The sequence below is a fragment of the Colias croceus genome, chromosome Z (genome assembly GCF_905220415.1).
Source record: "Colias croceus chromosome Z, ilColCroc2.1".
Taxonomy (NCBI): Eukaryota; Metazoa; Arthropoda; class Insecta; order Lepidoptera; family Pieridae; genus Colias; species Colias croceus.
In genome coordinates, this window is record NC_059568.1 from 2,816,144 (window position 1) to 2,838,083 (window position 21,940).

Genomic DNA, 21,940 nt, shown 5'->3' on the forward strand with positions numbered 1-21,940 from the left:
ATGCGACAGCTCTAAGAGCGTTTTCACATTGTCCGGTCCGATATCGGATATCGGGCGCCGATAGCCGATATCCGATATCGGAGGCTAAGTAAAATGTATGATTTAGGTACCTGTCTTTCACATTGTCCGGTCCGATATCGGATATCGGAGCCAACACCGATATTCCCGTGAACTATCGGACGATAATGTTCAGTGTTACCAACTCAATTTTCGAAAAGGTAGTATACCAACAGCAAAAAAAGCACTAGTTTGTGTATTTTCAGTCATTTCTAGGCGCTAAATGTAAAAAAAAATCCTTTCATTTACTTTAAACCTTTTTATTAAGAAAACATTCATTTAAGTATTTAAAGGCATTAAAAATACTATTTTTACGGGAGCTACTTTAATACCGTCCTATAATATACGGCAATTGGCTGAACTGAAGTAAACAAAAATAGATTGCGTTCTTAAATTCAACCGTATCTTCGAAATATTAGTGTCTTTTATCTTTATTTACTCATTCTGCCTCGCTCCTCCTCCTACTTGGACTACTGTTGTGCTGTAAGCTGTTTATTGTATTGTTGTCATTGAGTCACAGATTTAGTGCTTTGTTTTAGCGCCGATATCAAACCTGTATAATAAATAGCACATCTAAATAATATTAAGTATAAAATAATATCAAATCTTTTTTATATTTTACTTTTCCAGCTATTTTGAAGTCGGTTTCTTTTTTGTAGTTATTTTTACTGTATGTACAACTACGATCTATCAGTTGAATTTTTTAAAATCAAACTCTTTTTATTGAAAAGAAAATTTACAATACGGCAATTTTGTTGAGTTTTCTCTAAAATTTCAGAATTAGAATGCGGCGACCTTACATTTTGTCAAGAACGCGCGGCGACTTTTGAGCATGTTTGGCTTGTTTACTATTTTGGTTGTCTGGGTTCGTGCTTAGGCCCCGTTTCCACCTGCAAGTAAACTCGCGGAAGTCTTGCATGAGTTACTTGCAATGTCGTTTACATATCCTTTTTTTTTTTTTTTTTTATAGTGGGGAAATCTTCCAAAGATACCCACTGCCCCCGGGGAAGGAGCCGTGGGTTATGTCGGATTCCTACCGACTAAAACCCCACTGTGTTCCGTCGAGCCGCTTTAATGATGGGGCCGCGGGTATTTGTTAGAATTCTTCCGCGACCCCCTCGGCGGCAGCCCATCTCTAGGCCAGGCGCAAGCCAAGAACAGGAAAGATGGTTTGCCTGCTCTTCCCTCCCGTTGGCGGCATGAGCGGAACACGTCTCAAGCCGCCTCACCGAACCGGACGATGGATTACATTCCCCGTTCCACCGCCCGGCGCCCTTCATCAAGGAGGCACGTTACGACCGTGTAAAGCGGCCGCAACACGGCGACGACGCCCAATAAGACGTCTGCGCCGGATCGGGTCCGCGTGAGGATCCCTCTCGCGCACCCGCTCTGCCTCCTCTTTCTGCGAGTCGTTTACATATCCTGCAATTTATTGCTGCAATAAATGTCATGCAAGAAGCTCGCGCATCATACTATCGCAACTTATCGCGGAGGTGTTTACACACGATCTTGCGAGTGACGGGATAGGAATTACTGTTACAATTTTTCTATTCTATTTTGTGAAATAAATCGTATACTATAATTTATAATGTGTACTATTTAATGTAAAATGATCTAATGAACTAATGTAAATAATATATTGTTTAAATAATAACTTAGTTAAATTATAAAATTAGCATAATATAAATATATTGTATGCCAATTTGTTGGTGAATTGTGCGGACATGAAATTTATTATAAAAACTTTGTAACCACAACTCAACAAATAAATTTTCATTTCACTTCATTTTCAAAAAATAATCACATTATTCCATCTTAAGATCTCATATAATCCTATTGACTTTATAGTTTCTTCATTCTTCACAAGAGCATTCACGACTCATTAATTTCAAATAAACAAAAATCAAAAGCCATGTGGGCGATACTTGCAGCTTGCTGCGAGATATACGGAACTAGACCGATAAGCTGCGAGAACTGTCGCGAGTAGACGCAGTCATGTTTACACATGCTGTCGCAACTTCTCGCAAGAAGCGCTTGACAAACTGTCGCGACAGAACTTGCAACATAGTTTACACATGCAAGCTGCTGTCAGACAGACTGTCGGACAGTTCTTGCAGAAGTTTACTTGCAGGTGGAAACGGGGCCTTAGATTATTTAAATGGCTATATTATTATTAGTCTGTGGTACTACGTAGATAATTTACTATTCTGTGGTAGATAACAGCACCTACATTTGTAAATGTAATTTGAATTTATATTTGCCAGTTTCGTCGCTTTAATACTGAGTTGAATTTTATTTTATTTTATTTGTATAAGAACATAACAGTCGTACATGATTTAATATAAAAAAGTTCTAAAAATAATTCACTACGACCACACAACATGTTCTATTATTAAAAAAAGAAAAACAGCATATAAAAAAACAAGCCTCACAATGAAATTGAATATTGAAACTAGATTCTGACTCTGCAGAGGGTACAAATCCAAACTCCGCAGTCAGCAGATTAAACCGGTTTGAAAAACATAGTTTATTTATTACTATTTATTTTATTTAAAATAAAGTTTATTTTTTGTAACATAAATGCATCCACTGTTTTTTTTAATTCTCCATATATCTACTTTTCCAGTTTCTGGCAACACTCATGATATCGGGACGATATTATCGGATAATGTGAAAGGGCAAATTGTGTCCGATATCGGATATCGGCTATCGGCTTCCGATATCCGATATCGGACCGGACAATGTGAAAACGCTCTCATGCTTGTTGTTGACTTGTTGCTGGTTGTAATAGGAACAATATCTAATATATAAAAATCAATGCCACTTTTCGTTGTAATTCCATAACTCGAGAACGGCTGAACCGATTTCGATAATTCTTTTTTTATTATATTCCTTGAAGTACGAGGATGGTTCTTATGTAGAGAAAACGTAAACATGTACCACGGGCGAAGCCGGGGCGGACCGCTAGTAGTATATAAAAATCTCAATATAAAATAAAAATTATAGTTTAGAAGATTGATTAATAACTAAGATCATTGAATACCTACTTAAAAAAACTTATTAAAATATATTACGGTAAGTGTGCAAAATATTTTCATCGGTCTAGAAAAGGTGTTCGAATATAATTTTACTAATAATTATTACATATTAAATTTACTTTCAGGAATATTAATCACCTTCTTAGACAGTTTTATAGAAAATGGCACGAGTGTTCTTATTAATTGAGGCACTCGAGGCCGAAGTTAGAAGACAAGAAGCTCATGATGTGGCTCAGTTACGGCGAAGTCTTCGTAACCAAGCAAGGACTTTGAGCATGACAGATGTTGAGTTCAAGGCACACTACAGAATATCCGAAGATTCATTTAAAGAGTTGTGTTGTGAACTAGCTCCACTAATGCCTAGATCAAAGAGGCAAACAAAGGTTTCTGTAGAGTGTAAGGTAAGAAATTGTTGTAAAGTCTTGACTTGAATACATTCATAATATTGTTAGCAGCATTGTAAGACCATGTTTGTAGTCTGCCCATTTATTAAATTATAATAATCACTTTTCAGGTCTTAACAGCTCTGTCTTTCTATGCAACGGGTTCATACCAAAAGCCAGTAGGAATGAGCTTTTTGCATGGTTTAAGCCAGCCTAGTGTGTCAAATGCTGTGAGAGAAGTGACAACAGCACTAAATAATATTAATATACTGAACAAGTATATTAAATTTCCACAAACACAGCAAGAAAGAAATATCATCATTAACAAGTAAATTTCTATACTTACCTATTTGATATGTACAATTAAAGTTTCACTTAACATTTACACAACATTGATTTTGTATATAATTCCAGATTTTATAATAAATTTGGAATTCCTGGTGTCCTGGGCTGTGTTGATGGTACACATGTGGCATTAGTGAAGCCTTCAGAGCATGAAGAATGTTTTTTTAATAGACTATCATTCTAGAAAATAGACTATCATTCTATAAAACACTATCATTCTAGAAATGTTCAAATAGTGAGTAGGTACTTACTTAACTAAGCTTTAATTTAATTATTACCTATATTCATTTTGTACAAACTTTTAATTATTAAAAAAACTGACTTGTACAATGTTTCCAATCCTGTGAGAATATTAGAATTAATTTCTTGTAAATAATGTTTTTTTAGATATGTGACAGTGATCTTAATATATTAAATGTGGGTGCTACTTTTGGCGGAGCTACTCATGATGCATATATTTGGCGCAATTCGGAAATAAATAATCATTTGCAGCAGCTTCATAATAATGGTGAAAGCATTTGGTTATTAGGTAATTATTTTTTGTATTGTTAATGTTTTAAGTGTAACGATTGTGTGTTAATTGTAACAGAATTACTGTTCAAAAAATACCTGTTTACTAAATATTTTAATTTTATTATTTATTTTTTAGTTATCAATGTTGTAGAAATTTATACATTATAAAACACTGACTATGCTTTATATTTGCAGGCGACTCTGGATATCCACTGCGGCCGTGGCTTCTGACTCCTATTGTTAACGCTGTTCCTGGGACTGCAGAAGAGCATTACACGAATGTCCACTGCAGTGCTAGGAATACTGTTGAACGTTGCATAGGAGTTTTGAAAACTCGTTGGCGATGTTTGTTGGCACATAGAGTACTGCATTATGACCATCACACTGTGGCAAAAATCATAAATGCATGCTGTGTTTTACACAACATTGCTTACCAACAAGGAACGGAAGTCATAGAGCTATCAGATGAATATACTAGACTTGATTCTGACCGCCAAATATCTGACACCATCAGCATTGATGATGAAACACATCAATTAGAACGTGGTCGTTTACAACGATCACTTATTATGCAGCGTCTCTGGAGGGAGAGGAGACCATAGCCTTTATTTAGTGTTGTACAAACTTTATCTAGTATGTAAACCTAAGAATATTTATATTTATAAAGCAGAAACCAATGATGATATGATTGTTAATATTTGTATGTGGTTAATAAATATACTGAAATAAAGGCACTAACTCACCACCTGTAATGTAACGTTACAAAGTCGAGCATTACGTAGGCAATCTAGGAAAAACTGTCATCACAATATCGAACCTGTAATGTTAGATTACAGATTGTGAGGAAGCACTTTATTCAAAAAGAATTTACTTGAACTATCTGTAGGTACTTACTAATAATTGTGTAAAGATAAAAATATTATACATAGCAAAAGTAGTTTATGATAATAAGTAGTTAATTTAATAGTGTTCACTGATGATATTTTAAATTGAGTTTAGTTTAGGCATAGGCAAATAATTGTTTAAATTTTTTCTGGTTATTATTGTATCGTTATTATTTGGTTACTTAATTTTAGATTATTAGAAGAATGCTTAGTTTAGATTATAAATATAATGATTATCTTGTGTACTGAACCTTTCTATTTTTGTGGAGTGATTGTGTGATGCAATAAACATGTCTATATATGAGTCAATGTGTACTGAAACTGTAGGTATGTACCTTCTACCTTCATATTTCACTTGTGTAAATTAATTCAATTTTTGTATCAGATATTTCAAATATTAATAACTATATTAGTAAAAACAAATGAAATATTTTCAAATAAAACAATAATTTTAAAAATGTGAATGAGAAAAATGTGTCTCAATAATCTATGAATAATAATTAATCAGATTTTGAATACTTAATGTCAAAAATAATGAATTTGGAATTAAAATAATGATAACACAAACGTGAAACAATGTTATTTATTCCCTAAACAATTTTTTAACACATTGGTCAGTTCGCGCAGCGCCTGAGCCAGAGTCTCTGTAAGGGCTAGCTGTCTGCGCGATATATCCAACTCGTCCCTCCTAGCCTCTGCAATTATCATTATTGCATCTACCAGCTTCTGCTCCGCGTCGATCCGTCTATGTTCCATATCAACGATCCAAGACGGGTCAACTCTTTGACGAGTCCTGAGATCAGATATAGTTCGCCTCCTAACAGAGCCCCTGGGTAGTCGCCGTGACACTGGACTATCTGTAAAGAAAAAAATATTATAATTACAACTAAACATTTAAAGCATTCGTATTTCAACTTTCAGTTCATGGGATGCACCACCATCTTTCAAGTAAAAAAAAAGAAAAATTAAAATTAGTTTACTCAGTCGATAATACAATAATAAAATAAAATAAAAATTCTTTATTGACAAAAGATTTTACATTTTGAAATATTGAAGTCTCTGACTCCCAAACTAGGTAAAAACCTGTATGTCAGGAGTCAGATAGTTCTGACATCAAAAATATAAAAAAATAAAAGTGGCCAATTAGAACTATATCTCACCAGCATTTGATCTAGGACCCCACGTCCTGTTAGGGTCAGTAGAAGCTGGTGCCTGCACTCTATCTGAAACTAATAAGATAGGATATTTTGAAGCAACAATATTTTTTAAATATTTGAATCATTTATCAGGTTTAATACAATATTAAATATTATAAATGCGAAAGCAACTCTGTCTGTCTGTCTGTTACTCAATCTACCGAACCAATTTGCATGAAATTTGGTATAGAGATATTTTGATACCCGAGAAAGGACATAGGCTACCCCGGGACATAGGATAGGTTTTATTTCGGAAATCCCACGGGAACGGGAACTATGCGGGTTGTTCTTTGACTTCGCGGGCGAAGCCGTGGGTGGAAAGCTAGTACAATATAAATCTCTATGTAAATACCGAATTTTACCTAAATTGTTAAGAGTTACATATAACAACAATAATTGATTGTTTAATTAGGTATGTTTTTCTTATATTATTTAGGTAATGTAGATAGTATAAGCTCAACTAACAAACTTTACCAGTATTTCCTCTCGTTGATGGTGATATTGGCGTTGTGGTCTGCCCAATATCTATTAGCCTTTCACTGGCTGGTGGTGGTGGAGAAGACTCTAAAATTGAAAAGGTTTTGGATAAATTATATAAATAACAGATTTTATTCACTCCGAAGTTGATTAAAATAAATGTCTGTTTACCTATGGTTATCTCTACACATTCAGTGGCGATATCCTCATAGATGGCCGAGGAGGTACTTGGTGTTGGTATAGGCTGCAATGCAAAAATATGATTATAATCAATATATATTAATTTCAAGGACAAACAGACTATTTTTCTCTCTCTTACAAATGCTGGCACTCTATGCTGGGTATCACCATATGCAGCAGCCTCTCCAATAATGGCCAACACCTTTTTATCAATTTCTGATAAGTCGTCCTTACATCCCGGCCCACCAACAGTACCAGAAGCTGCCCGTCTTTGGGCTGATGCCCTTGCCTTTACCTTATGCTTCAGGTCAGCCCAATACTGTAAGCATGCAAGCTTATTTAAATTTATTTGTTCGAATATATATATTTAAATATATAAAAATACACACATTCTATGTTTTAGTGAGTGGCGGTGTGAAATCAAGTGATGTGTTAGAAATACGAGCAAAAAGAATTCAAATTGTATCGAAATAATAAATAAATAATTATTTATCAAATATACTTACACGTTTCCAGCGATATCCAGATTTTGAGGCACCACTGCCATGGGCGTTTAATTTGGAAGCTAGTTCTTCCCACTGGCGATCGACTGTTTCTTTTGACCGTGGACCCAAACCAATGCCTTTAGCCAGAGCCTGATGCTCCATTAAATAATTAAGGAGGTCCTCTAATTGAGTCTTGGAAACTCGGTGTTCCATTTTTTTCAACTGAAAAATACACAATATTTTGTGAGTAAACCAGTATGTTTAATGCATAGGTATATTGTAACTAGCGCCTTCATAAACAAAGAGTTAGACTTACCTAATTGTGTAAAATTACAAAAATTGTAACACTAATATTCACCGCTGAGCACAAACCACGACAAATCACATTCACGAACTGATTACTGAATACCTTTCCCATATCCCAGTAATAATATATTACGTTGTTTATGTGACAAGACCCACTTACAAGAGTTATCGCAAAAAAAAATCCCTGGAGTGGTCATGCTGGGATCCATCCACTTCACAAGTTTCTTATTAGTTTTTTGCTAACGCAGATGTGACGCAGTTATGAGAGCGAGTATTGTTTTAATGTTTACAAACATACGTAGTACCACCAGTTGCCACCACATGTTATGGTACCCATTTCCCCGCAAGGACGAAACGCAACGAAGATTGACAACATTAATCAAATTGACTTAAAGCAATTTTATTATTTTGGATTTGTGATTATCGTTTTTCGTAGAAAATGGTTAGATATTGTGCTGTTTACGGATGTATTTCATCAGAAAAACGCGAATTTTTTTTTTACGCTAGTCACAAATGTGCCAACCATAAAGAGTTTACACACACATTTGCAGTCTCTACAGTGTGACTGTCAAAACTATAATTTTGTATGGAGTGTCCGGGGTGTGACTGAAGTTAAAATGTACTGAGTGAAACGTCAAGGTATACGCTTTTACAATAGAATTCCTCACAATATTAAAGAGTTTAGTAGTTCTAAATTTAAAACTTATATAAAAAATGTATTAGTTCAGAGAGCGTACTACAGTATTCAGGAATATATGGACGATAAAAACCCATGGAGGGTTGTCGCGTAAAAACCACAAGACAGTTCATTGGCATATTATGTAGTTAGATATAAGTTTCATATATTGTAATATTTACATGATTTTAAAAGAGCAACTATGGAGTTTCTTGCCGATTCTTCTCCATAGATCACTGCTTTCCGAATCGGTGGTAAATGTTAAAATAATTATGTAATGACGATTCGAAAGTGCTACTAAATAGTAGTCTAATTGAATAAATGAATGTTTGAGTTTGAGTTTGACCCTGGCAAGACCAGAAAAATAAATAAGATGATATTTCTAGTTATCTTTTTTTTCTATTAGCATAGAACAACTTTGCTGATTTGTTGACGTTCTTTTTAGTGTCCTCAACTGAAATGGAGAGATTTCTTTGAATTGGAGAAGTTTCTTAATCTTCAATGTCCAATATCAAGCAAATAATAATATTTTAGCAATACTTACTAGGTACTGTGTTAGTATTAATAGCTCTGTGAGTGTTAATAATTATGCCATCTACCTATACTCAAAAAATATTTTGGGCACTTGGGAATAGTTAGCATAAATTTATTTTTTACCAATTCTTTTATAGATTTGTTATTTTAAAGTTATATCTTTACTCTTTAACAATCGTTTATATTAAAATATAGTACATAACTTAGTAATTAAAACAATTTTTTTTTCATTACTATTAAGATGTTTTATTTAAAATTGAAATCCCAAATACCAATAACTAATCAATATTCATGCACTTTATGGTGTATATAAAATAAAATATTCACTTTATTACTAATCTAAGCTTAGATCATTAAGTAATGGATGGAGCACGCTGGCAAATGTTCTAACTAAACTTTCTGCCGATTTTGGTGCGGGGAGGGTAACTCACACTTTGAAACACAATCACACATTCACAAAAATAATTTACATGTCTTTACAAACTCAAACTATTACAAAATTGGCAGACTAGCATGTTTTTGCACACATACATCGATTACACAGAAAAATCTCTGTACATATACGTAATAATACAATCGCTCTAAAGGGATGTAACCATATCGATATTACAAAAATAATAATTTTGTTGAAATTAGAAATAACAGGTCATTTGTAACGTTTTCATCATTATTATATGCATACGAAAAAACAATGAAACGCCATTTTATTTGTATTTGAATATGTATAAATTATTCAACACATCACATATTATACAGGGTTACAGGGAAAGTCGATGTAGATCCGTTAAGGGCATGTAGTACACATCATTTCTGAATGATTTCACTATGTAACCCCCCATCCTAAACTTAACCGTTTTCGAGATATTCGAGTTTTAATTTTTTTTATGAAAATGCCCAATTTTTCGGCTATTCAATTGAATATTTTGAATATTTTTGACTCTTATGATTATTTTTTTTGTTTTTTACATGAAGAATGAGATGCTTAATTACCTCAATGACTAAAATTGCACGTAAGTTAACTAAATAGGTCATTGTAGACGATCGAAACTTAAGAAAATAAGTACAAATTATAAAAAAATATTTTTCTTTTCTGGATATCTCAAAAAATTATTATGGCACTTGCTCTGCAGATGTGCTTAAAAACATCTACATTTTATCAGCTATCCAACGAGGTATAACACTCTAGGGTATTTATTAACCTCAAAGGTGAAACTTAGTTTCTAAGGCTACATGGCAGTCAGAATAAATAGTCCTTATTTAATCTAATTAATTTGACTTGAGTTCAGCATCATCATTTCAGCCTACTGGCTTCCACTATTGAACATAGGCCTCCCTCGGCTAGGTACAACCTTCATGCATCCATCGATATCCCGCTATCCTGACCTAGGAGATCATTCAGTTTTATAGCATTTTTTTTGTTCACATCGTCGATCGTACAAATAATGACTGTAAGTACGCCAACTATTACTTGAGCGTAAGTAGTCACTTACGTCCAGTAACTAGTCAGTTACTGGCTATTGTTTGGAAAATAACGTAATCGGTGCGTTGTTAACGCTAGGTGGCATACAAAGTCACTCACGCTCAACTCATAGTTGGCATACAGATCGTCGGTGATTGTAGTAAGCAAAATGAAACAATAAATCAGTTCAAAATAACATTTAATCACCTAATGTTTTTGAATAAAATTTTATAGTTCATGTTCTACGTGTCCACCTCTATTTCGCACACATTTTCTCATTCTTTCACGTAGTCCACTTTTCACTACACCATGTGGTTAATGTTCTTCTTATGTCGTTAGCAGCATTAATTATCCTTTCTTTGAGAACTTCCACTGACGATATGGGGTTGGGCTCACTGTAAACGAGGCTCTTCATGTGCCCCCATACATAAAAATCAATGGGGGTCAGGTCGGGACATCTGGGTGGCCAGGGTAAAGGCCCACCTCGTCCAATCCATTTGTTAGGATAGTTAGTGTCCAACCATTCCCTAACGCTTCTTCTGAAATGAGCAGGGCAGCCATCATGTTGAAACCACATGTCCCGCAGTAATGGGAGATCATTAGTAGGTCACCTAAGTTACACACATAAGTCGTGTGGGAATCCGAAAGCACAATAATTCGCATCTACCATGGACGAATCGCATGAGTAGACTAAAATGGATGGCAAGCAAACAAACGACCAAATACAAAACAATGGGTATGTTGTATCCCCAAACTTGTTTTTGCACATTATTTTTCTCACTCTCATCTGCATAAATCGAAAGTTGTCTCGCTCACATGCACCGGATTAACTTGAAGGACAATATCCGAGGGACCCGTTAGACCTACTACCTGAACCTTTTCAACTATGTTTTTTTCTATGAGTTTAAATACAACCCTAGGTTGTTATACCTCGTTGGATAGCTGATAAAATGTAGATATTTTTAAGCATATCTGCAGAGCAAGTGCCATAATAATTTTTTGAGATATCCAGAAAAGAAAAATATTTTTTTATAATTTGTACTTATTTTCTTAAGTTTCGATCGTCTACAATGACCTATTTAGTTAACTTACGTGCAATTTTAGTCATTGAGGTAATTAAGCATCTCATTCTTCATGTAAAAAACAAAAAAAATAATCATAAGAGTCAAAAATATTCAAAATATTCAATTGAATAGCCGAAAAATTGGGCATTTTCATAAAAAAAATTAAAACTCGAATATCTCGAAAACGGTTAAGTTTAGGATGGGGGGTTACATAGTGAAATCATTCAGAAATGATGTGTACTACATGCCCTTAACGGATCTACATCGACTTTCCCTGTAACCCTGTATATATAATTTATTTTTCTCCTAGAAAATTAAAATGCAATTAAAGGTGTAATAAATGTATTAAAATTGTGTACAACATGAAGCTACATACTGTAAATATACATACATAAACTTCACATTCCATCATCATAATATTATCTGGTGCTGTATCTGATGCAGATCCTTTTGAAACATTGATTTTCGATTTTGATTGGTTCTCCTACAATATTGTAATATAGTTATTACAGAATCAATTTATAAAAAAAGCTAATTCATTCATCATAATCAGCTCAATTATTCTTACAATTATTTCATGATGTTTAGCGCGCACTAATACGCTAACGCTAATAATCGAAATACTTACAAAATCTGTTAAGAACAAAGTGGGCACAGCATCGTTCTTTAGCTTGCGCCGTTGATTTTGCAAACATTCAAATTGGGACGTATCAAAATGTCGGGAACAAATAGTGCTTGTGCGTTTAGGTACCCATTCTGATTTTCTCCCACAGCATTCAATCCACCTTAGCCTTAAAGCAGGATTTTTTGTAAATCTGAAATATACGTAATATAATACATACATATAAAAAAATTACATAATAGAAAGGGTAACAAGATTAACATTACAAAAAAGTGCGAGTCGGACTCGCGCACGAAGGGTTCCGTACCATTAAAATGTTCTGCTAGTTAAAAGTAAACGAGCGTAGGTTAATTTTAATAAATATATACAAGACTTACAAAATAAACATTATACTCCTTTTTATGTAGTTGTGTAAAATTTTAATATAATAAAGATTAATTCTCATCTCATTTTTTAAAGTGGGAGTCGAGCATGCTTTAACACTGGGTCACGCTCGCACCGGGGAAGTTACCACACCCTCACAGAAGATCGGCGTTATAGTGGCATTGCCGCGTTTCGTTCGGTGAGTGAGGGGTCCGGAGACCCATTCCCTTCCTTTCCTCCTCCTATCCCGTCTCCCTTCCTCCCTTTGTCCCACCCTTTTCCCATCCATCTCCCATCCCCTTCCCATCCTTCTCCTATCCACTCCCAATCCCAAATTATTAATTCTTTCGAAAAAAAATGGAAGCGGTTTTATCAGGTAGAATACCCCAGGAGGGTACCGGCATTCACAATGCAGGAGAATCCCTCCCCCAACCTTCGCGTTGGGGCAGCCCGTCGTATTCTGGGGCGGGCATAAATCCGCACCCAAGCACTCCGCTAACAAACACCAGACAGAATAGACTTATACCATCTTCGCCAGTCACGCATTCCGTGGATTTTTGTAACATAAGAGGGCTTCACTCTAACCTCAATGCCGTACATCACCACCTCGAGACGGCCAAGCCGGCCCTGCTATTTCTCACGGAAACCCAGATTTCCACCCCGTTGGACACGTCGTACCTCACATATCCTGGCTTCAATCTAGAACACTCGTTTGTTCCACATGCCGGCGTATGCGTGTACGTAAGGGAGAACATTTGCAGTCGACGTCTAACAACTTCTGGGGATATTGGTCTCTCTATTATATGGCTGCATGTTGATTTTAAAGACCGCCCTCGTATATATGCATGTCTTTACAGACCCCACAGTGGAAACAATGGGATTGATCAGCTCTTTGAGCACGTCCAATCAATGGCTGATGAGGTATTACATCAGTTTCCCTCTGCAGAACTTATTTTACTAGGTGATTTCAATGCTCATCACGCAGATTGGCTCGGATCACGGACAACCGACTACGCAGGGAGAACTGTGTACAATCTCGCCTTAGCCTACGGTCTGACACAGCTGGTCTCCTCGCCCACGCGATTACCAGATGTGGATGGTCAATTACCCTCTCTGCTGGACCTAATACTAACTACACACCCTGATAATTATCAGGTGACGGTCACCGCCCCAATCGGGTCCTCTGACCATTGCTTGATCAGAAGTGTGGTGCCAATCGAACGTGCAAAACGGCCGGAACAGGCAACCTGCCGCCGAGTCTGGCATTATAAGTCGGCAGATTGGGAGGGACTGCGACTTTTCTATGCCTCCTACCCATGGGGTGGTGTTTGCTTCTCTCACGATGATCCCAGTACCTGTGCAGACGCTGTCACCGATGTGTTGCTGCAAGGTATGGAACTTTTCATTCCATCCTCTGTAGTACCCGTCGGTGGCAAGTCAAAACCCTGGTTTGACCGTTCTTGCATTAAGGCGTCTCGCCGCAAGCAAGAGCAGTTCGAAGCCTGGACCAATGCACTGGCTACTCGTGATCCCAACGTAGCAACTTATAAAAAGAAATATAACTCCGCCTCTAGGGCCTACAAAAAAGAAATCTCCGCAGCGAAGGCTGCCTATATTGAAAGGTTAGGTCATAAACTTGCGCAACTCCCATCTGGATCTCGAGCATTCTGGTCACTGTCCAAGGCAATCCAAGGCAACTTCAGTCAGTCGTCATTTCCACCTTTACGCAGGGGTGACAACACTCTGGCTCACTCTGCCAAAGATAAGGCCGATCTCCTGGGCGCAATCTTTGCGAGTAACTCAACATTGGATGACGGTGGAAAAACACCGCCTTCGATTCCTTGTAAACTAAGCTCAATGCCAGAAATTCGGTTTTCACAACGAGCTGTTCGTAAGGCACTCTGTAACCTAGACACATCCAAGTCGAGTGGGCCGGATGCAATCCCTGCTGTAGTGCTCAAAACGTGTGCTCCCGAGCTTACTCCAGTGTTAGCGCGCCTATTTCGACATTCCTACACAAAAGCAGTAGTACCGAATTTATGGAAAATCGCTTTTGTTCACCCGATTCCTAAGAAGGGCGATAGATCTGATCCGACAAACTACAGACCCATTGCCATAACCTCCTTACTCTCCAAAATAATGGAAAGCATTATCAACAGCCAGCTCTTGGGTTATCTAGAGAAAGACCAGCTATTGAGTGATCGCCAATATGGTTTTCGCCGCGGTCGCTCAGCCAGCGATCTCTTGATCTATTTAACCCATAAATGGGCGGAGGCTGTCGAGAGTAAGGGGGAGGCCCTGGCTGTAAGTTTGGATGTCGCCAAAGCTTTTGATCGGGTCTGGCACAAGGCGCTCATCTCCAAGCTCCCCTCCTACGGACTTCCTTCGGGACTTTGTAACTGGGTTACCAGCTTCCTCTCAGGCAGAAGCATAGAGGTCGTTATCGACGGTTTTCGCTCTGCTTCTTTGCCTATTAATGCCGGTGTCCCTCAAGGCTGTGTGCTATCCCCCACGCTGTTCCTACTGCACATTAACGACATGTTGCAAATATGCAACATACACTGTTATGCGGACGACAGTACGGGGGATGCCTGTTACTCCGGCCATTCACAAGTCTCTAGGACATACGTGGAGGAATGTCGAAATAAACTTGTGAATACTATCGAAACAACGTTAGATCAAGTTTCTGAATGGGGAAGGCTCAATTTAGTTGAGTTTAATCCCAAAAAAACACAAGTCTGCGTATTTTCTACTAAAAAGTCCCCATTTCTTGTTTCTCCCCGGTTTCAGAACACTCCCCTTAATATCTCACCGAGCATTGCAATCCTGGGTGTCCAAATATCGAGTGACGTTCAATTTCGAGGCCATCTAGAAGACAAAGCCAAACTAGCTTCTAAAAAATTGGGTGTGCTCAGCAGATCTAGGAAGTATTTCAAACCAGCTCATCTACTCCTTTTGTACAAGGCACAGGTTCGTCCACACCTGGAATACTGCTCCCATCTGTTTGCTGGCGCCCCAAAATACCAACTTCTCCCTCTAGACCGTATTGAACGTCGGGCAACTCGAATAATTGACAACCCTAAAATATCCGACAAGCTTGATCCGCTCTCGCTCAGAAGAGATTTAGCATCGCTCTGTGTTTTCTATAGAATTTATTATGGGGAGTGTTCTGAGGAACTCTTCGGTCTAATCCCACCCGCTCAATTCCACTACCGCACCTCCCGCCAGAAAAATAAGTTCCACCCTCACCACCTCGATTGCTGGCGGAGTTCCACAGTGCGTTTTACGCGAAACTTTCTCCCGCGAACTGTGAAGCTCTGGAACGACCTACCAACGGCGGTATTCCCGAGTTCTTACAACATGGAGACTTTCAAAAAGAGTGCCTTTAAGCACCTGAAAAACCGGCAGTAATTTAAATAAATTCCCGTGATATCCCTCTCTTTCCTTTTTGAGGACAGCAACACATCCTCTTCCCAGTGGATGCTTATGGGCGGCGCGTTTCGCTTAACATCAGGCGACGCGTCTGCTCGTTTGCTTTCCTATTGCATAAAAAAAAAAAAAAAAAAAATCTCATTTCAAATTATACTTAGAAAAATATTTTTTTATCGACGTTCAAGTTAAAAGCAGTCCGTCACTAAGAAAGTCGTAAAAATTTACGACCTTTTAAGCGACGAGTTTTTAAATTCAACTCTATCACTAAGTTCATAAAGATTAAATTTGAATTTCTCTTCAAGATAGTCTCGCTACATCGCTTTATAGTCTCGTGGGGAATGCGGTTCAATATCGCGTTTTAAATTCAACTTTATCTCTTAGTTCATAAAGATTAAATTTGTATACTTTCTTTCCATGATAGTCTCGTGAAGCCGCATCAATGATCGAGTAAACACATGACTCGATTATTTGTCTTGATCATATCGCTAAACGATACATCGACGATTATTAGAAATTGCATTTAAATTGATATTTACGTAAAAAAAATAAAAAAATACTTACAAATGAAAGGTTATTCCATCTTTTTTAATACTTGATGTGTTTGACTTGTTTCTGCAGGACTTGACAGCACAAAACGGCATTTTAGCGGAGCACTCGCAGATGTCCTTTCGATGTTTTACGAATACGCAGAGTGTTTGTAATCGATTACGCAAATAGTTTTTATGAAAGCATAAGACTTTTCGATTCGAATAATCTTATACCTCGGCAAAAGGGGAAGCGCCTGTGAGTGTTATCCATTACTTAATGATCTAAGAATCTAAGGAAAGCAGTCATTTATATCAAATTACTGAAGAAAGCAATCAAGCTGCATCAGGAATAATATTATAAAAGTCGCAAATTATAGGCTTTTTTCAATAGAAGCAGATAGAAGATTTTTGAAAAATTTAAGCAAAATAATAATTTTGGAAAACTGTTTATTTATAAATAATAAATGAATAACCTTAATCATCATTAGGAAACATCAGATGCAATGTATGATAAAGTTAATTACCCTTGTAGTCAACAGGTTTGCGCCTGCGCTTGGAAGTTGGCTTCCAAGTATCGGGGACATCTTCAGGCTCAATGGGTTTCTCTACTGCCTTTTTTTGGCCACGTTTAGCTTTTGTAGGATTAGCTTCTGGCTCTACTTCCATTTCTTCATCATCTTTTGCATCTGCTAAAATTTAAAATGAAATATTTTCATAAATTAAAAAATAAGCAGTCAAGATCTAAGATGTCAAAATGACTTACAATGACGTGTGGTAAATGAAAACAATTTATAATATGTAAAACATGTTTTTGTTTTATAATGAATTATTTTACTTCATAATAACTTTTATGAAAAAAAAACCCATATATAATAATAATCCCAAATTAGTAATTTCACCTAGAATCATAAATAGCCATTAAACCTTAACCTACCTTTCCCATTTCTCTTTTCTTCTGGAGCATCATCAACTTGCTCTTCTTTGGCTTGGGCTTTCTTTCCATCTTTTTTACCCTTTTTGGGTTCATTATCAACTTTAGCATCACCTTCACCCTTCTCATCAGTCTTACTGTCAATAGATTGAGTCTCAGCAATCTCTTCATTAGTTTCTGACACCTTGTCTGCAGCTTCTTTGGCCAACTTTTCTGCCTCCAATGCTGCCTTCTCAGCTTTTGTTGGAGCCTTTTTCCTTCCTTTAGTTGCAGGTTTTTCAGCTGGCTCAGGTTTAGGCTCTTCTTCGTTATCAGACTTTTCTTCAGATTCTGCTTTAGGTTGTACTTTGCGGCCTCTGCCCCTTCCTTTAGGTTTTTCCTCTGTTTCTTTCTTAGCTGGTTGACTTTCAGTACTTTCTTCTTTGATCACTTTTTTAGCACGAGTGTTATCTTTTTTTTCTGTATGGGGTTTTGATTCTGAAACTTCTTTTTTAACAGCCTTGTTGCGTCCCTTAGTGGCTTTGGGTGGGACCTCTTCTGCATGTCCATTAGTGTCTGCATTTTCATCATTATGTTCATTTTCTTCTCCAGGAGTACCAGCCTCTTCAGCAGAGTTGACAGCATTAATAATAGGTTTCTCTTCAACTGGTGTAGCATTTTTCTTCCCTCTTCCTTTCTTGGCAGGTGGTGCAGCCTCTTCATTCACACCATTGGCTTTCTCTTCATCATTATTATCCAATTTCTTACCACGTTTTGACTTTTTTTCAATAATTTCAATTTTCTCATCTTCTTGTAGCTCAGGTTCTACTACTGTTTTTGCTTTACCTCTGTCTTTCTTAGGTGCTTCATTGTCTGTAACTTTAACATCAGCAGCTTTCTGGAAAATAGTAGAAGAAAAACATATTACAATTTTAACATTAACATATTTCATATCCCCTAATTGTACCAAAAATGTATATGTCATATACAATTAAGCTAATGAGTAATGACAGTATGAGAATATAGATTGTACATATAAGATAGCAACTTATTATAATGCATTACATTCTTATTACACTTATTAGTAGTAGCTAGTAGTAGTATTCGAAATATCTTTATAATTTATTTCACAGAAACAAAAGAAACAAATAAAAACGCGCTAATGAACGTCTAATGCCCGGTTCCTATATGCCCGGTTCCTATATTCAACGGATCGTCATAGTATCAAAGCTACTATCCGTTTTTCTAGAACTAACTACGAGTCGTTATTACCGTTCCACAATTTTATTTCTTGACGTGCTATCGACGGACATCCGTTGGTCATAAAAATACCGAGCCCTCTTCACTCACAGATGTGCGTTTCGTTATAAGCCAAATTGAAATTAAAATAACACAAAATTCAGGACAAAATAAGTTAAATATACAGCCGAATTATAAACTTTAAGAATAAAGTTTCTTATTAATAAAGAACTAATACTAAAGAACTATATATTTGTAGACATCTGCGTGATAATTTTCCTTCTAAACAACCTAATGCGTTACACAGAAAGCAAAAACGGAACGTTTTTCTCGCGCACGCGTGCATTGCTTGTCAGTTGTCAAATTATTGTCATTCATTGTTGATGGATGATTCATTGTCAAGTTTTATAAATAAAGAATATAACAATACAATGACCACTGTTTATATATTTATTAAAAATGGATATTACGCCGGTAAGTACGCCTTTATATTTCTTCTTTAAAATCGTCTGCCGCTTACTTTTTGCTTCGGACACTTTTAAAGTCAAACATATATTTCTGTTACAGAAATCGAAGAAGGCTATGAGTAAAGACGAGATTGCTCAATTATTATAACCAGTAAGGACACTAATGCTTCTACGAATAAATTAAAGGATGAATGTTGGACTTCGTTGACCAACACATTTAATGCAAAAATTGGTCAAATACCTACCAGGAAAACTTTTTATTTTCAGCCAAAAAATTCAAACATAATAAGGATGATGGACAAATATTATGAAGAAATAATTGAAATACTGAACACACAATAATTGAAATACTGAACACACAATAACTAATTAATTTTTGTATATTATTAAGCAATATATCTTGACATATGGTAGAAAAAGAATTTGTTAGGTAGTGCTAAATGTAAATCTTATGTAAAAAATGTATTTAGTTCAGAGAGCCTATTACAGCGTTAAGGAATATAATATAGAAGATGATAATCGATGGAGGGTTGTCGTGTAAGAATCACAGGACAGTTCTTTAGCATATAATATTATGTAGTTACATATTACTATGTAAAATTAAACTGTAATAAAGAAATAAAACTTTTATTCCATTTTATTATGTACTTTTATTTATTTTTTATTATTTACAATACAATGTTTAAAAAATTGATTTCTACATTGCAAACATAGACATACATATAAATATACTAGTGGTCCGCCCCGGCTTCGCCCTTGAAATACTGAACACACAATAACTAATTAATTTTTGTATATTATTAAGCAATATATCTAGACACACGGTAGAAAAAGAATTTGTTAGTGCTAAATGTAAATCTTATGTAAAAAATGTATTTAGTTCAGAGAGCCTATTACAGCGTTAAGGAATATAATATAGAAGATGATAATCGATGGAGGGTTGTCGCGTAAGAATCACAGGACAGTTCTTTGGCATATATTATGTAGTTACATATTACTATGTAAAATTAAACATAGTTATAAGGAAATAAAACTTTTATTCCATTTTATTATGTACTTTTATTTATTTTTTATTATTTACAATACAATGTTTAAAAAATTTATTTCTACATTGCAAACATAGACACATATATATACTAGTGGTCCGCCCCGGCTTCGCCCTTGGTACATGTTTATGTTTTCTTTCCATAATAACCATCCTCGTACTTCAAGGAACATTATAAAAAAAATAATTATCGAAATCGGTCCACCCGTTCACGCGTGATGCCGTGACCAAGGGAAATAGGTCTGCCACTGATATCGATATTGTGCCTAAAGCATAGAACCTCAGCGTCAACAGCAATTGATGTTATGGAGATACCCCATGATTCCTGAAATGACAACATAAATTAGGTATGTAATAAGGTTAGACGTGTTTGGTATAATATTAATGCCTCCATTAAACTAACCTGGCTCCTTTTATTCGTACGTCTGGATAAATTTCAAGAAGTAATTGTTCAACAGATTCTTTATCAAGTCGAAATCTCAATTGAAATTCGTGAGAATCCAGGGTCGCAAAAAAATCCACTCCTTCTCTATAATATATACTCTTTCACGCCCACTATCTTCTTCCGAAATTCGATATAATATTAAACACTTCTCTATCACTATCTGAACTCCACATTTCGATATTGAAGCGGAAACAATGAAATAGTAAGAATTTAACCGCCCGAAATCGACGGGTAAACAAAATGCTATACGAATAGTAACTTTGACAGCATAATGACATTCAAAATATTTATGCCCGGTTCCTATATTCAACGGATCGTCATAGTATCAAAGCTACTATCCGTTTTTCTAGAACTAACTACGAGTCGTTATTACCGTTCCACAATTTTATTTCTTGACGTGCTATCGACGGACATCCGTTGGTCATAAAAATACCGAGCCCTCTTCACTCACAGATGTGCGTTTCGTTATAAGCCAAATTGAAATTAAAATAACACAAAATTCAGGACAAAATAAGTTAAATATACAGCCGAATTATAAACTTTAAGAATAAAGTTTCTTATTAATAAAGAACTAATACTAAAGAACTATATATTTGTAGACATCTGCGTGATAATTTTCCTTCTAAACAACCTAATGCGTTACACAGAAAGCAAAAACGGAACGTTTTTCTCGCGCACGCGTGCATTGCTTGTCAGTTGTCAAATTATTGTCATTCATTGTTGATTGATGATTCATTGTCAAGTTTTATAATTAAAGAATAACAATACAACGACCACTGTTTATATATTTATTAAAAATGGATATTACGCCGGTAAGTACGCCTTTATATTTCTTTTTTAAAATCGTCTGCCGCTTACTTTTTGCTTCGGACACTTTTAAAGTCAAACATATATTTCTGTTACAGAAATCGAAGAAGGCTATGAGTAAAGACGAGATTGCTCAATTATTATAACCAGTAAGGAGACTAATGCTTCTACGAATAAATTAAAGGATGAATGTTGGACTTCGTTGACCAACACATTTAATGCAAAAATTGGTCAAATACCTACCAGGAAAACTTTTTATTTTCAGCCAAAAAATTCAAACATAATAAGGATGATGGACAAATATTATGAAGAAATAATTGAAATACTGAACACACAATAATTGAAATACTGAACACACAATAACTAATTAATTTTTGTATATTATTAAGCAATATATCTAGACATACGGTAGAAAAAGAATTTGTTAGGTAGTGCTAAATGTAAATCTTATGTAAAAAATGTATTTAGTTCAGAGAGCCTATTACA

At 35.9% G+C, this 21,940-nt stretch overlaps 4 protein-coding genes across 9 annotated transcripts; 1 reads left to right on the forward strand and 3 right to left on the reverse strand.

The window, feature by feature from the left end:
* The first annotated feature begins 3,035 nt into the window (after window positions 1-3,035).
* Window positions 3,036-5,794, forward strand: LOC123705182 (putative nuclease HARBI1). Its single transcript, XM_045653851.1, is given in 6 exon segments — window positions 3,036-3,132; window positions 3,221-3,496; window positions 3,610-3,806; window positions 3,893-4,058; window positions 4,211-4,352; window positions 4,532-5,794. Coding segments are annotated over 5 exon segments (1,152 nt in total). The 5' UTR covers window positions 3,036-3,132; window positions 3,221-3,256; the 3' UTR covers window positions 4,939-5,794.
* On the reverse strand, window positions 5,790-8,209 carry LOC123705184. Of its 5 annotated transcripts, none has more exons than XM_045653856.1 (7): window positions 8,025-8,209; window positions 7,580-7,780; window positions 7,213-7,392; window positions 7,065-7,137; window positions 6,882-6,980; window positions 6,381-6,449; window positions 5,790-6,077 (listed from the first exon to the last, which is right to left on the reverse strand). In XM_045653856.1, exons 2-7 carry the CDS (start codon window positions 7,769-7,771, stop codon window positions 5,800-5,802), a joined length of 891 nt encoding a protein of 296 aa, XP_045509812.1. In that variant the 5' UTR covers window positions 7,772-7,780; window positions 8,025-8,209; the 3' UTR covers window positions 5,790-5,799. The 5 variants fall into 5 exon arrangements, with proteins under 5 accessions (XP_045509812.1, XP_045509811.1, XP_045509813.1 ...); XM_045653855.1 differs by having other exon boundaries at window positions 7,875-8,209; XM_045653857.1 differs by having other exon boundaries at window positions 6,891-6,980; window positions 7,580-8,209.
* A 3,679-nt stretch (window positions 8,210-11,888) lies between these two features.
* On the reverse strand, window positions 11,889-16,948 carry LOC123705186 (THAP domain-containing protein 1 A-like). Its single transcript, XM_045653859.1, has 3 exons — window positions 16,576-16,948; window positions 12,226-12,412; window positions 11,889-12,081 (listed from the first exon to the last, which is right to left on the reverse strand). Exons 1-3 carry the CDS (start codon window positions 16,653-16,655, stop codon window positions 11,923-11,925), a joined length of 426 nt encoding a protein of 141 aa, XP_045509815.1. The 5' UTR covers window positions 16,656-16,948; the 3' UTR covers window positions 11,889-11,922.
* A 23-nt stretch (window positions 16,949-16,971) lies between these two features.
* On the reverse strand, window positions 16,972-18,550 carry LOC123705183 (enolase-phosphatase E1-like). Of its 2 annotated transcripts, none has more exons than XM_045653853.1 (2): window positions 17,476-18,550; window positions 16,972-17,227 (listed from the first exon to the last, which is right to left on the reverse strand). In XM_045653853.1, exons 1-2 carry the CDS (start codon window positions 18,434-18,436, stop codon window positions 17,058-17,060), a joined length of 1,131 nt encoding a protein of 376 aa, XP_045509809.1. In that variant the 5' UTR covers window positions 18,437-18,550; the 3' UTR covers window positions 16,972-17,057. The 2 variants fall into 2 exon arrangements, with proteins under 2 accessions (XP_045509809.1, XP_045509808.1); XM_045653852.1 differs by having other exon boundaries at window positions 16,972-17,230; window positions 17,476-18,541.
* Window positions 18,551-21,940: the final 3,390 nt, after the last annotated feature.